This window comes from Heliangelus exortis, chromosome 15, assembly GCF_036169615.1.
Source record: "Heliangelus exortis chromosome 15, bHelExo1.hap1, whole genome shotgun sequence".
NCBI classification, from domain to species: Eukaryota; Metazoa; Chordata; class Aves; order Apodiformes; family Trochilidae; genus Heliangelus; species Heliangelus exortis.
The window spans coordinates 10751262-10767455 of record NC_092436.1 but is presented as its reverse complement, the minus strand read 5'-3'; the positions used below and the strand labels follow the sequence as shown (position 1 = coordinate 10767455).

The window sequence follows — 16194 nt, the reverse complement described above, 5'->3', positions numbered from 1 at the left end:
TGTAACCAAAAATGAAACCTTGCTTAAAAGAAACTGTGCTTGGAATATCCAAATTAATACACACATATCAATAGTTTTTATATATATATATATACATATAAATATATTTGCATAGTCCAGTGCCAGATTCCATATTAATAAGAGCCTCATTTTGCTTGCCATGACGGAGCTTTCAGGACAAACTTCTCAAGTGTGTTCTGTATATCCCCATCTCTTTCTCCTCAGGCTGACAATTGATGCTGAATGTCAGCTACAGTTACACAACTTCCCAATGGATGTCCACTCCTGTCCCCTGGAATTTTCAAGCTGTAAGTAACATGCCTAGAAATATCCCTTTTTCTTACACACACTGAACCACTTATTATAAATGTATATATACATAGAATCAGCAAGGGCTATGATGTTAACTAGACACAGTCCAATGATCTTCATTTTTATGTTAATAGTGTTTTCAAGTACATGAATCATATATGCTCATAAATATAATTGAGGAATGCTGTATAAAATGAATACCATTTCTGGGACCTTTGTGGTTAATTTATGCTTATATTTTAGAATATCAATAGAAATTTTTACTTTCAGCATCAAAGCCTCATGGCTTGATTCTCCTTCTTTCTTTCTGTGTATGGGTGTTTTGCTATCAATAGTTGGAGTCAAGAGTTTGACATTTTGCAGTCAGGTGAAGGTATGAATTCCTGGTCCAGCTGCATTCATTTTGGCTATGACTGGAGGATAGGTAAAATTGCATCCTATTGGATCCACGAAAGTGGAAACCTCATTTTCAAAATTTTTTTCTCAAGTGCTATTTTGATTTATATATAAAAAAAAAAATTAAAAAAATATGACATTAAGTAAAAGACACTAAGTAACTTGAGAAAAACATATCTATACTATACTTGCAATATGCTTCTCCAATTTTTTTCCAGAAATATAAAGTAGTATTTTTATTCCCCAATGTACACTAAAGTTCTAGCAATGACTGTGAAACAAATTCTGTGTTTTCCATTGCACTAAGATGGTTACCCAAGAGAAGAGATCATTTACCAGTGGAAGCGCAGCTCAGTGGAGGTGGGGGACACCAGGTCCTGGAGGCTTTACCAGTTCTCCTTCACAGGATTAAGAAATACAACTGAGGTGGTGAAGACTACTTCAGGTAAGACAACAGATCTTTGTTCATTTAGGACTTTATGAACAGACAGAAAAAAGAAAGATCTCTCTTAGACTTAGCATTAGCATTTCACCAAAGAATTAAAGACTTTTAAATACCTATAGAAGCATCCAGGCTTTAGTATTTCTGAAGAACTGAGGCAGAAAATACATTTGTTGTCTACTTGTGCTCCAATAACTACCTACAGCTGTCAGGAGAAAGCCACTACCACAACAGGTGTGTGAGGGAACCTCCTTATCCCACTTCAGCATAAAAAAACCCCCAGCTGAGCCACTAAATGACAATGTGATACAGATTTGATTATTTTTCAATCTGCTTCCAACTTGGAGAAGCAGAAAGTAGGCCTGCACAGGAATGAAATTTGAAGTCCCAACCTCTTTACTACAGCAGCTCCAAGTTTATTTTATTCCTTAAAATAGGGCACATTCAGCTCTCATTAAAGAGAACAGCCTTACAAATCAGAGTCTCAGATGATTTTCCTGCTTATTTCTATCTCCTTGGAAACAAGTAATGGAATTTAAAATGATAAATAAGGAAGTACTCAGCATTTGATAAAAATAGACATTTTAACCCTACTAACTAAGCTGGAAAATACATCCCTCTAAACAGATATTGGTTTATTTCTCAGTGGAAAGAAAATCAATGAAAATTGCAAAGAATACTAAGAGAAATTACATATTAATATAAGAATATGTGCACGATATCCCTCATCGTTGATTTCTTACTTTCAAAAAAGAAAAAAAAGCAAATGAAAGAAGTTTTTCTTTTCAAGTTGCTTCTGACTTTTGCCTTTATTGTTCTGGAAAATGTACTGATTTAAATTCAGACATCAGCTTTAATTTTAACTTCAGAGATATCCCCATCCATGTTATTTCTAAAAGGTCAGCATTGCTGTAATGTTCAAAATGAGAGTGAGATACTCTAAAGCTGAGAGGAGCCTGCTGTGCATTACACTGCAGTGCAAACAAAGAGGCTGAAAAATAATTCAGCTTCAAACTCCTGAATCACTGGACATTAAGCACCAATGACACAAGTCTTATGAGCAGGGCAAAAATGGAATGAAGCCTCCCAGCTGTAGCCACATTTGCCTTGGAGCATCTTCTGCCATTTTAGCTGAGGAGGATATTTAGTAAGCTATTCAAGAAAGCATTTGACCTTTCTCATTTTTCCCAGGAAAATAAAAACAAAGGTGCAAAAGAGGACAAGAAAGCAGCATGGGTATGAGCCATAGCTGCTAATAACCACTATTACACATGACATGGTGGAATTGCTCTCAAAACAAAATTACAAAAAGCAAAGCGACTCATCTCAGACTGCCTCTGCAACAGGCCAAGCACAAAATGCAGCAGTGTACTCAAGTGGGATCTAAAGCCTCATCCTACCCAGGTTGAAAATTAATTTTATTTCAACCATAATTCAACTTTCCTTTCAGCTTAATAGTGTCTCTCTAGGACAGTGAAACGTTTGAAGCTGTAGGCAGACACCAGCCTGAACAGACCTACTGTCATGTCCACTGCTTTGGAGGAAATCCTCATCTCTAAGCTAATATCCTTAAGATAACCTTAAAATAGCTTAATAGCTATATCACAAGGTTTTACTTCCAATATAAATATTCTTGACACCTGTCCAGAAAGAGAGTACTAGGGCGCACTTTTCCTTATCAATTACTTTTGTTTTCTTTTTGATTCAAACCGTCCCTTATTTTAACTGACATACATCATTTGATATTACTGTACCAAACTTATCATTATTTGAAATACAATAGAAGAGGAGTTTAGTTATTTAGCATTCAGATACCACCATTCTGTAAGGTTATAGATGATTCTGTCAGCTGGAGGAGGATTTTTGCTGTGGTGGGAGTTTACAACAGTTTGATTTTGCTGTCAGGGGATAAAACCAGTCTAAGGTAACTACTCCTGCATATTTTTATTTTTGTTTTAATAATAAAACTTTTTTCAAATAACCCAGATACTCTTACCAGTTTAGTGATTTATCAAACCATAGCAACTAACAAACATTTGCTAAAGTTTTTGTAAACTGTTGTAAAGTTTGATCATCGAAAATAATCAGTCTACATTTCAGGCTCGTGTTTTCAAAGAGTAAAGATGTAGTACAACTCCCTCCCTCTGATACCTGCTGTATTCTTCAGATTTTCTCATTCAAGTTGTTTAATTGTGCAGAAAATTGGTATTTATAGATTAATTCCTATGACTGTATAAACAAACTAATACAGTAAGTAGGCTGTTTGGTTCCTCTCCGTCATGCAGACATCTAAGATTTATGTATGTGTGCTTTTCCAGAACTGTAAAAATCAGAAAAATATAGAACCTTATGTATAGTAATCCCTGTGAAGCAGATAAGGTGACAGGAGTGAGATGAAGGCTTCCTAACAAACTGGACTATGAGTTGCAGACAAGAGGGAAAGAGGCTTTTCCTGGAATGGCTGGGAAGGAGACTCAAGTCAACTGTCTGCTTCAGCCCTTGGCAACATCTCAAAAGACAAGAAAATCTGCACAGTTTTCCCTGACTTTCTTTCCTCATCCCAACACCTCTCTGCTCATCATGCAGCCTGTAGTCAGATAGGAGTCCCTATGAATCCATTCCTGTGACAGCAGAGCAATAGGGAAATCCCTGTTACCTTAACAGTACAGACTGAGAAGCAGAGACTTAACACAAATGACATCTCCAACAAGGAAACTTGTGAATCCAAGTAAGTTATATATAACTACTACTGAGTTTTGGCATGGTTTCTTATGAACACCATAAAATGGATCTTTCCCATTTATAGGGCAAGTGTAAGCACCCATGTGAAATACACCTCCAGAATATTGTTAGCTGCTGTAAGACTCCTTGGAAAGAGTTTTATGGCAAGCAGTGGGAACCCCCAAACCAAAGCAGTAGCAATGAAACTTTGAGGATGGAAGGGTCATCATTGCTTTGGTGTTCAAGCAATATAAAGCATCCAGAACAAAGACTCCTTGGCTTCACTATGTCTTTCACAATGCTGGGCTAGATCTCTGTGGTTTAATGGGGAAGAAAAAAACAACCACTATCACTGTGGAATTGATATGTTTAAAATTCTTACAGGTTGAAAGAATCTGACTTTCCAAATTTCTATCTGTATAGCTTCTGGTTTAGACCTCTGAAGATCACCTACTCCAAGCCCTGTACTGAAGCCCTCTCTAGGCAGCCTGTTCTGGTACCCTGTCACCCTCAAAAGTAAAGAATTATTTCCTAATGTTCAGATGGAACTTCCTGTGTTCCAATTCGTCTGTTGCCCTTTGTCCTGTTGCTGGGCACCATTGAAAACAGTTTGGCCCCATCATCTTGACACTCACCTTTTAGATATAAGTGTTGATAAGATCGCCATTCAAGTTCATCTGATTGTAACTCATCATAAAAAGAGCTGAAAGGCTCTTTGATGATTTTATCTTTTGAGAGGCATTTAAAGCCTTCTAAAATTACAGAGACAGTAATTCAGACCATTTTTACTCAGTTTTTCCTAGATGCAAAGTCAGTTGAGTCACCCCAGCAAAGTGAAATCATGACTGTCCCCAGAGAAAAGTTGCTGGGGCCTGAAACCTCTTTCATCCCACCCCAGCATGACTACCCAGACTACCCAACTGAACAGATTCTAATGGTCCCGTTTGGTTTTCTGAGTTTCTGTCTCTGAAGGTTTGCCATATTTGAAAGCATGGCTTGCTACAGTTTAAACTGAGCTTTAGAAAGGTCAGGTAAAGATACGAAATATTAATATATGAGTAAAGAATTAATAAAGGGTAACATGGAATACAAGTGTTTCCACTGAACCTAATGTAGGGTTATTGGAAAAAGCAAGACTGATTTTGTAATTCATATTGTTCTGTGGATATAACAGAAAATGGTTATTATAATATTATTTATATATAAGAAATATTAAGAATAATATTTGCTCATTTAATAGCAAGACTGATAATTTAGGATATTTAAATTATTTAAAAGAAAAACAATTTTGAATATTTTTAATTTTATGTTAAAATCAGCAAAGTAGCAGAGTGAATTTGTCTTAAACGTCTTTCCTTCAAATAACCAACCAGAAAATAAATTTTCTAAGGATGTTTGAAGGTGATGAACAGCTTAATGTTCATGTTTACAGCACAGGGATAGCTCATTTAAAGTAAGTTTGGATTTGCCTGGGGCACATACGTGTCCTCAATAATAAACATACACCTCTAAGGCTGTTCTTACAGTTAAATCCCTTCGGTTTGCAAGTGCAATTTCTAGCTTCTCCATTTCATTTCATTGCATAGCATTTTTAGTAATCTACTTATCTAAGATGATGTTTTGTTAGGGGATATTGTCACTGCATTTGAATGGATACAATTGAAAAGCTGAGTGGAAGTAGGACGTACACGTCTGCATAACGACAGAATCTGAGTCAGGCAGCATTGATAGGAGCTAATAATACCCAAATCCAGCCAAATATCCAATGTAAAAAGCAAATGAAACTAATTTAACACCACTGAGTTTAAATAGACCTTCCCAGTGAGCTTTGAATTTTAAAGTTTTTTCTACCAAATAAACCAGGAAAGGCAGAAAGAAAATAAGAGTGGGATGTTAAATGAAAACATGTACAGTATGTACAAACGCCTAAAACTCTGCAGTACCTTCTGATTATAAAATGTCCTACTTACATTTTTAGATACACATTATCTCCAATTCCATAAAGTCATCCTCTAACATTGGCAACACATTCTGACAGAGGAACATAGTAGCATAATATTAAGCATGGTAGTAACATTCAAATATTTGTACTGTAATGTTGTTTCAAACATTAACTCCCTCATTTTTACTGTTAAAACAATATTTTAATTGTAAATACTGTGTTTTAACATCAGCTTTTTAAGCATGGCATAATTGTCCTCATTTTGATATACATTATAGAAGCTATAAATATGCCACTTATCTCAAAAAGTGATACAGTCTATTAAGTGAGTTCTTTGCTGTTCTCAAGAAGACTGCATAATTAAGGCTAAAGAGCTTCAGGATAAAATTTACGTAATAACACTTTCTTGTATCCTGCCCTACATAAGAGAATTTTCAAATATTCTTCAGGATTTAATGCTTAGAGTACCAAAACACCCTATGTCTGTCTTAGTGCTAGTGACTAGAAATAATAATGAAACCAGTGAGCAAATTGCTATTTGTTCTCTCTTGTGTATAGTTCTAAGAACTGAGAAAACTATTAAAAAATGTTACTATTGCAAACCACGGGTTCTTGTTGATTTTAGCCCAGTTTCTTCTCATTTCAAGAATGAGTTTGCAGAGGAAGTAGTCATATTGTGTAGGTAACAACTGGTCATAGGAAGCTGCGTCTGTTCAGTGAGTGTATAGGTTAAAAAGCCCCCTTTATCCTCATCCAAACACCCTAAAATGAGTTCACACCCTGTCCGTACAAATTACAGATAGCTATAGCTATTTGGCCTTAACATCCCTTCTTTAGTTATGAAAAATACAAAAAAATACATTCAAAGAACGGGTAGTGATTTCTTAGATTGTTTGCTGCTGCTGTCCAACAAAAATTATTAAAAAAATAAAATTAAAAAATTGTTTGAATACTCCCAACCACTCTTATAGTTGACTAAAATTTCTTATATTGCTGCAGCAAACTACTGGTCTGGAACAGAGCTATTAGATTGCTCCAGTTGTGAAATCATGAAGTGAAACAGCAATATCTTGGAAATATGTATTTTAACTTTGTACAAGTGCAATAGCAATAACCAGGGCAATTTGTGACAGCATCCTGGTCACTGGCTATGTTTGCTCTAGTGGTAATGATTTGAGCTATGAAATAAAAGTTCTCAACTCTCACAATTTGTTACCATCCTGGAAAAAGCAGGACTGTGATTGAATATGAAGTAAAAAGGTTTTTTTTCCTGCTATTATTTTTTTTAAATAGCAGTCATCAAAAACTGCATGACTAGGCCTGGTAATATTGGAGGAAAAAAAAGTAGTCTGTCAAGAATAGGTATAGGAAATCGATGATGTCTTTCAGTTCTGAGAGACTGTTGAAAAGTAACAGATTTCAGTAGGAGATTTAAGAAGAATGCAAATATTAAAACCCCATTGTGGCTCTGTAATTCAAAGAAGAAAAATGAGAGAGGAAAAGATCAGCCCTCTGAATAGTGGAATATGGAAATGGAAAGTTTCTCTGAACTCATTAACTGTTTCATTTTATGTCCTAGGAGCAAATCCCAGAGAGAAAAGGACCCACAGTATCTTCTCACAGAGGGAAAGGCAATTTGGGTGTAGAACCCTTGGTTATGGGGTCCTTATCTCAAAGCTTTGTAGCAACTCAGATTGTTGGTGCTGGACTTCCCCATCAGTACTATCCTGTACAGTAAATCACTTTATACTGGCTGTGGTCGCCACAGCTGAGGTTACACTCTGAAACAAGTCAACAGAAAAGCACCCACAAGCAGACATTCCCCTGCTGAATTTGCCAGTTTTTCTGCCCACCTCTGCTTCATTAGGGAGCTTTATAATTAACCATATCCTTAAATATAATGCTGTGCTGATGAAGCTAATGAGCTGAGAGGAAACATTACCCCTACCTCTTATCTCTTAGTGGCCCAGCTTATTCCTAAATGCTGCATCCTTAAAAGATAAAAATGGGGTTTGGTTTCATGGTGCAGTAAGAAACTTTCTCTAGGGAAAATTAAGAAGAAAAAACGAATAGTTCTGGGAGCAGAAGGACTGATTTCTCACAGATTTGCATCTCATGGCAGAATTCCCTACTGTCTAATGAATGTGTAAATGCCAGTTTAAGCTTTTTCAGCAGCTCAAGAATTCCTCACAGGTGTTCTCAAAGTCATTTCTCTGGAGTCTGGTTTCTTTAAGGAACAGGATAAAACACAACATACTCCTCTAAGTTTTAACAAAAGCTTAAACAGTGCCAGTTTTAAGGCTTATAAAAAGATCTATTCATTATTTAATTTTTAATTACCTTTCACAAGATACTGTAATTCCAACCTCTGATGGAACTCAAGTTCTACAAGCCCAAATATCCCAATGATAATACTGGGAATTGAACTGAAATCAGGAAACAACAGAAAGGATCTGAGAAGTGTACAGCCAAATACTTGTAAGTTGAAGAATGTCACTTCTTTTACACACAATTTGGATAAACAGTTTGGATTTGTTGTGTGGAATTATAAAGTAATTTTCTAATATATACTGACATTTTGTATGAAGATTCTCTCAGACCAGAGAACAAAAATTTTACATAGAAGTGTTCTTGAAGTAATATTTGACTCTAGAACTTCTGAAAATGAGGAAACTCAGCCCAAGTTAAAATTCTCACTATACAGAGCCTACACTTCAGGTTAGCTAAATGAGCTAAATGAGGAAGCTTTAGTCCACCTGTACTAGCCAAAATAAAAGATAAAAATATGATAATTGCTAATATGCCTATCTGAAGACAGTGCTACAGGTACTAACCTGTAGCACAAAACCTAAAAAGCAATTAAAAAAAAAAATTAAAGGAAAGAGTGGCCTTTCAAAAAAGGGCAATGAAGAACATTATTTTTGATGTGGCAAAGCACACAAAAAAATTCTAAAATCCACTTACTTGTGGAATACAAAGCTAGGGGAAACAAACTCTTTTTTCTTCTAGGTATAATTTCCATGATAGTGGAATTATAATCCAAGATCAAGGTTGCTAGTTCATAGTAATACAACTACAAAACAAAAATTGCTTTATGTTGAGAGTTGCTTGGAGAACTTTGTTTACACCTATGTTTTCAAACATTCACTTTGCTTAAAAAGATGTTCACATTCAGTTGTTAGGATCAAGAAGGAGGGAGGAAGCTACATCAGTAAAACATGTATTTTTCAAAAACTACCATCAGTCATCTTCTTTTGAACTTATTCTACTTCTAGTAATAATCAAATGTTTAAAATTCATCTGGCTGGGAAGTGTTGCAGTGCAATTTGACAACGCTGCTGTCATTTCCACAGTGAAAACTCAAAGTAATGACAAAAAAGCAACCTTCCAACTTCTCTTTTGCACTCTACTGAAGTATTTAAAATGCTCCCTTGGCTCTGGCTATTCTTTCTCTCCCACTCACCGTATGTGCAGATGAATTCAAAGTGCTTGCTCAGGAATGGCACCAGCAGAGCTTCATCCAGAAGGGAGATTTGCTGCTGGGCACCAGCACTATGGAGGAGGAGTGCTGCATTTGTCTGGTAGGAATGTCATTCCCTTAAAAAAAAAACTGGATGGCATTTCCATACGGGATTTCCACACCTCATCCAGGAAACTCCTGAGCCCCTTTCAAAGCAAATACTTTTTTGTTGGGTGGAAAAAGTTATTGCTTGCAATTTCATTGCTTTGCCTCTTGAGTTTTAAGTATCCCTCTCCTATGGCATCTGAAGTAACACCAGAAGTAATTTTGTCCCTTAGAGAATCTCTAACAAGTTACACCTGAAAGATGTGAATGATCACTGCATCACTTCTGAATCAAACCTGTCATCTCAAGCCTCCAGTCCTTAATGATAGCACCTCTAAAGGAAGACAAATGCAAAAAGCACTGGATGATTTTTTGAGAATAATAGCCTTTTCTGGGGCCTAGTACCAGTTGCAGCCTTATCTCTCTATGGACATACAAACACAGCAGCTGAAACTCAAAAAAAAAAAAAAAAAAAAGTTTATATATATATATATATATATATATATATATATATATATATATATATATATATATATATATATATATATATGAGACCTTACAGAGTGGCTTCATATTACACCAGCAATGTGCAGAGTCCACTCCAGCCAACATGGTAGAGCTCAGTCCACCATTACCCATTCCCTCAAGTCCTAGGGGACTCCAAGTGCATTGCTCTTTGTATGCCACACAGTGATTCAGATCTAGAAGTGACAGTTCATTTTTAAAATCTTTCCAGGACATAACATTTTCAAATGTTAAAAGAGGAGAGTCTTAAAAAGATTCCACCTCTGGGACTGACACTCTTGTAACCTCACTTTTAAGAAAATATTAAGAAGTTGCACTTCCTGGTCTGGAAACATCCAATGTGATGGTACTGACACTGCATCATGGAATGGAGACTCCCAGGGGAACCTGGTTTGTAGTAGCTGTGAATGTTATCCTGAATATGTCTATTTGAGAAATAGTTCTTCAAAGGTCTCCTCTTGAAAAGGTCAAGCCATTTAAATACCTTGTAGAATTTGGACTTGGGTGATTACATACACGCAGCAGCTCTACCTTTATTCTTCTGAAGCTGGTAACTGAAACTTCAAGATGGTATCTGCAGTCTTTAAAGAATTTTTTTACATCCTAAGCTTGATCTGTTTGACTTCAAATGGCAACACTGATTATAAATTATTCATGATTCATAGCTCTCTCTTCCGAGACATGATCTTTAAACTAAGCATCTTCTTCATCTCTATTCTTCCCCTCAGACCTGTTGCATGCAGGTCTGTGTGGCCTGTCTGACTCTTGCTCTTGGTATTAAGGAGAATTTTAGAACACAATCTCAATGCTGGCCATTTTTTGTAGTTTCTCTCCCTATCTCTGACACCTAACTTTTTTTAACTCTATGTTAATTTACTAGTTTAAACATCATGTAGTATCTTCTGCTTCAGTGCCTTTGTTTCTTCTTCTTATGTGATTTTAAAATAATTCCCCCCCCTTCCAGTAGCTAAATAGATTTTGGGATTGGCAGCTTCTTTTTCTTTCCTCCAACAATTTTACTTCCTTCCCGATCTCAGTAATATCCTCCTAAAAAACCCAAGAGTTAAAGATATGCCCAAACACATTTGCCATCTCTCTCCTTAGCATACAAATAACTGTTCTATTAGAGCTATTTTTTTTTTCATTTCACTTCCTCAGCAGTTGCACCTTAGACTATTTTGCAATATCTGCTTTTGCCAGTGGATATTTCTGCTGTTACACGTTAGTTGTGATTGTGAACAAGATTGTTTTGCTCATTGCTGAAGCTCTGCACCTGGCTTCTGCCAGACAAACTGTTTAAGAAACCAGAAACAATTTAAATCTGCACACAGAGCAGGCATTGTCCCCAGGCAAACCAATAGCAGGAGAATGAGGATACTGTTTACCTCCCAAACAGTCTTAAAAGCCTTTTCTAGAGAATTGTCTCAAGCTGGAAACAAATAAGGTAATGATATTTTTATTTAACATTTTTCTAAGTAGTTATAAAACCCCACAAGTATGATTCAGAATATCTTAATAGTAATAGATGAGAAGTCATGAGTAATTAGGCAATCTCTGAGAGTAATATAATGGATTTATCTGCTTAAGAATATGGAATAAAATGTCTCTGAAATTTTTGCATTTGTCATTGGAAAAATAGTTTTTCCAGGGAAATGGCTTGCCTAGATTTTACAGTTAGAAATTATGGTTCTAATAGATTTTATACATTTACAAAACATCAACATTAAGTTAGTCTCAAACAAGGGAGCCTAAATACAGATCCAGAGTCTTCTCACAAAAAAATTGCCAAGTATATAGTTTATAGTATTTGTAGTATTTTTAAAGCTTCTAACTCATGTATATAATACATTATTTTTGTAATATACATGCCTTCACATCATGTATATCACATAAATAAATTATTTTATTAAGCTTTCATAGCGAATTGTAACTCTAGACCTCTAAATCCTAGTAGTTACCACCTAGCTTGAGGTAGATATCTTGGCACATCTACATTAACAAGAGTACTCTGTTCCAGTATAGCCACTTGCAGGTACAGCAAGAAAGAAGTGCAGCTCACCTAGGCAAGAATTTATTCTTGTGAGACAGCAGATTCTGCTCAAAAGCTAGGGAGGCAGATATCTATTCACTGAAATACAAAGCTGGTCCTCCCATGCCTTGAACAGACCATAGAAGATGAAGAAAACATTTGGAGCTTTTGAGCAACGTAGACCTCTAACATCCAAACACAGTATGTTTTTCAAAATTCCTGTATTTCAGATTAGAAGACTGATTTACTTGGAGTCACACTCATTCTCTTAGTTCAAAAGATGCTCTCCCAGCAAGTCCAAACTCCCCTGCTGTGGAAGAATTTTATAAGTCAAAATCCTAGTTAGGACCTATGCAATAAGCTGAAATACCTATACACAGACATGTCTAAATCAAGAAAATAGAATATATATGCTCCAGAATGATCAAACTCCAAGAGTGGTTTATATTAATTTCTAGTTCTGTTTGTGAGAGTGAAATACACTTATTTTACCAGTTAAATATATCTATCCCAGATCGAATTCCAGGCAGCCACACATTAACAATTAGAAAAAAAAAAAAAAGTACACTTTTGTCCACTACTTTTATAGAGGCCCTAACACAATCTACATAGACCCATCACTATTGTCACTGTAAAACATCTCGGGCTGGGACTCAGAACTGAAGTATCTTTATACACCATAGCTACAGGAAGCTTCCTTGCACTTGACAGGCTAAGAGACTTCTGTCAGGTATCTGCTTCTATAGGTCATTCTACCAGTGTCCACAAAGCAAAAAAGCAATCACTCCATTAATTAACAGTAACATGGCATTAAATGTAAAAAGAAAAGTGAGCTCATAAGTGAGTAGTATTGATGTTGGGAATCATAAAGGCAGCTACGTTTGGCTGCAGGTTCAGAAAGAAGTTAAGAAAATTAGGAGAAGGAGCACAGGGCTCATTTTCTTACTATACAAACAGACCATACATTGCCACATGCTGATACTGAGGTTACCAGAACATCAATTAATAGTAAACCTTCATAAATAGTTACAAAAAGTGTATTTTTCTTCTTCCTTTCACCTTATGTATGATACACATACACAAACATGTTCAAGACTCAAACAGCAGCTCCTCCTGGTGTAACCAATTTACCAGTTCATCTGCCATGACATGCATTGCAGTTCCTGTACAGGTACTAAGAAATCTCAAAAAAAGAACTTAGCATTAGAAATCATCCGGAAATTCTGTTTTCTGACCGTGTCACCTTGTCTCCATGCTGTATAAAAAACATTTTCAAATCATACAGACTGTTTGGTTTTGTTTTGGTTTGTTTTCTGGCAAGCCAGAAACACAACATAACTGAACTAAGTTCAGGTTTTGCCTTCTTTTAAAGAAGATGTTTGAAAAAATGCAGAGAGCTTCAGACCAGTCCAAAGAGCACGGATTACATGCTCTGATTTTAAATAGGAATATTTGCGAGTTGAGTTTATTTTGCCTCTTTGCATGACCATGCCTACAGTAGTACATTTTAGTATCACCCAAAAAAACCAAAAAACAAATATGTTCAAGTTGTCTTTTGTGTGAGAGGCCAGATTTATTGCGTAAGTCTCAACACAACCAGGAATATTATGTAACTACGGAAAATAGTAGCTTTTTTCTTTTTCAGTGACTTCCACCTAAGTTTAGAGGAGAATCTGACAGATACTGTTGAAAAATACAGTACACACACGTTCCAAAGAACCTCCAAGGGAGGAGAGAGCGGTTGAGAGAAGAGAAAGGGCTGTCCTACAGCTGTTGGAGTGAGAAAGTTGAGACTAGACCTGAAATACTTTGCCCACAGCTTCTTCAGGATGTTTTTGGGCTGTGCTGTTTCCAACAAGCCAGTTTACCTTTTGCTACCTATTTTTGTCATCTTCGTGTGCTCCAAGTATTATTTTATTACTGCCCTAGCTCTTTAAAGGCCATGATATTTGGTAGCCAATCACGCTGAACTCTGAATAAAGTTGGGTTTGATCTCTACTACTTCTGCTCCTTGATGTTTTGCCTTCCAGGATCTCTTACAAGGGTGAGCTTTAGTCTTTTCTTGGTTACTTAGATTGGTTTCCTGGGGGGTTTGAACTAAATATTCACTGATGAAGTCTTCTAAAATATTTAAAGGGAGCCAAAAATAAATGGAACTGGAGTCCATAAAGAAAAAAATAATGCTGGAAGTTGAGCAATAAACATGATTATTCCTCCCAGCATCCCTCAGGCTTTTTGTTTATGGTACTGTCTTTCCAGTAATCTCCCTGTGCATTCAGTGGAAGTGAGATGCTGGTGTTTGAGTGGTACTTTCTTGTATAAATATTTCTTCTGCTGGGGGGTTCAGACACAGAATGCATCTGTGAAATCTGTAGCTCCCCTGCAGAACGTTGCTTCCATGCAGTCATGCCTTCTGTCCTCTTGAGAGGAAGCAGAAAACATCAAGTTTTATTGCAGCCCAGGGTTACGTAATGCTGTCTCCTGGCTCTGAAAACAACTGGAAACATCCAAATCAAAGATTAAATGCACTGTATCCTCAAATTGCTCTCCTCCCACAAAGAAAGTTTTTTAAAGGAATTTCAGAATGACCTTTGTTTGCCATGTGTGACAGTTTCTAAAGATGTAAAAGCAAATCTGAGGAATAGTGACTTACAAACTACACCAGTTTTGTGCAGTTATTTGAGGAACCAGGGCATTCACAGAGCTTTGTAAACCATACTAACTTCAAGGGAGTTTTCTAACATGTCTAAGTCTGTTGTTATTTAGACTAAAAATACTTCCTTTTCCTCTATTGTGGTGTTCAAAGAGACCATCATATGATTTTTAATTCTCAAATTTTAGGAAGCCTCCATTAGAGTAGATGGATGGCATGTGGGTATCCTGTTCAGCCACTCTGGGAGCAGTTCTGTCCACACACTCATCCATTGGATCATAAACAGCTTCTCAGCCTGTCTAGTGTCAGATTAGCCAAGATAACACCATGAAGAAAATCAGTCCACCTAATAGCTGACTTTTGCTGACTTTTTTGGAGCTGTCTGTCCCTTTTGACTCACCATTTGTTTTTAAACTTTGTTCTTTCAGGTACTTAATGTTAAGAGCTTTTAACATTGGCCTCAAAGTGCCACCTTTGATGTCACTCCTGTTTTCTCATCTTACATTTAACCTTATTGCCCTTGGAGTTACAGACACTCTCTTCCACAAAAATCCACAGTTGTCTAAGAAGTCCAACAATATACAAAGACACAGACACATGGTATAGCATAAACGTTGTGCTTTACCACCCCATAAAAAATGGCGACTGTTTTTTTTTCTTTGATGTAAACTGCTGTAAAGTTCAAAATTAAAAATTTACATAGCTTTGAAAAATTTTTATTTCGTGCCTTCCCAGAATCCTGATAGTGTGTTTGATCTAAAGTACCAGGGATGTGACATACCTCATGCTTTCAAGAAAGGAAACAAGGCAGATATTTCTGTTTCTCTCCCTGTGTAAGAGCAGGCATGGTTGGGTGTTATCAGGAAGTGGGTATACTGTCTGGATACTTTGAAATGAATTAAATATAATAAAACAATTCTTATTTGCTCACATTAATAATTTCACAGTATCAAAACCTTTATTATTACAGTGATAATAGGTCAAATACTCAAAATTCATCAAGCCACTGCTTTAAGCATGCACAGAGCCCTTAGCTATGAGTGAATAACTTTTCAGATAATCAAGACATCCAAAAGAGCAAAGGACAGGGGATGCCTGACTGTGCCAGGCACAGCAAGGTTTCTAAGAGAACACCACCCCAACATGTTGTGCTGCCTGGAAACTCAGGCTCTTGACTTTCTCTAGGTTACGTGAGATTTCTGTCATCCTCACAATTTCTTTTCTTCTAATTTTATGTCACAGTAAGTCAAACTGATTATTTACAAACCTAACCATTGAGAGATGAGACACTGAACTTTCATCCTGGGCTGATGCTTTCTAGGCAGAGTAAAGTGGGAAAGGAAGCAGAAGGTTCTATAATTTGCAGATTATTTACACACTCAAGCATAATGACTCACTCACAGCAGTTGCAATCTATTCCATCATGCTGCTGCCACATCTGAACACTAATCCTGCACACTAAAAATCCTCCTGTGCTCTCTAATGTCAATGTAGTAGCTCAGCTACCTTTGAAAACAAACAATAATGATCAGTTGTTTGTAATTATGTCCCGACCTAAGGAAAAAAACATATGCAAATATATAGGGTCAGTAACATTCATTTTCCCTCT

The 16194-nt window shown here is 36.4% G+C and overlaps 1 protein-coding gene across 2 annotated transcripts in view; it reads left to right on the top strand.

Moving 5' to 3' along the window:
- Positions 1 to 16194, top strand: part of GABRG2 (gamma-aminobutyric acid type A receptor subunit gamma2) — a 62005-nt gene that overhangs the window by 28894 nt on the left and 16917 nt on the right. For both annotated transcript variants that reach the window (XM_071758538.1, XM_071758537.1), the window contains exons 5-6: positions 226 to 308; positions 1016 to 1153. In XM_071758538.1, the coding sequence (XP_071614639.1) occupies positions 226 to 308; positions 1016 to 1153 (221 nt within the window). The remainder of the gene's footprint in view (positions 1 to 225; positions 309 to 1015; positions 1154 to 16194) is intronic.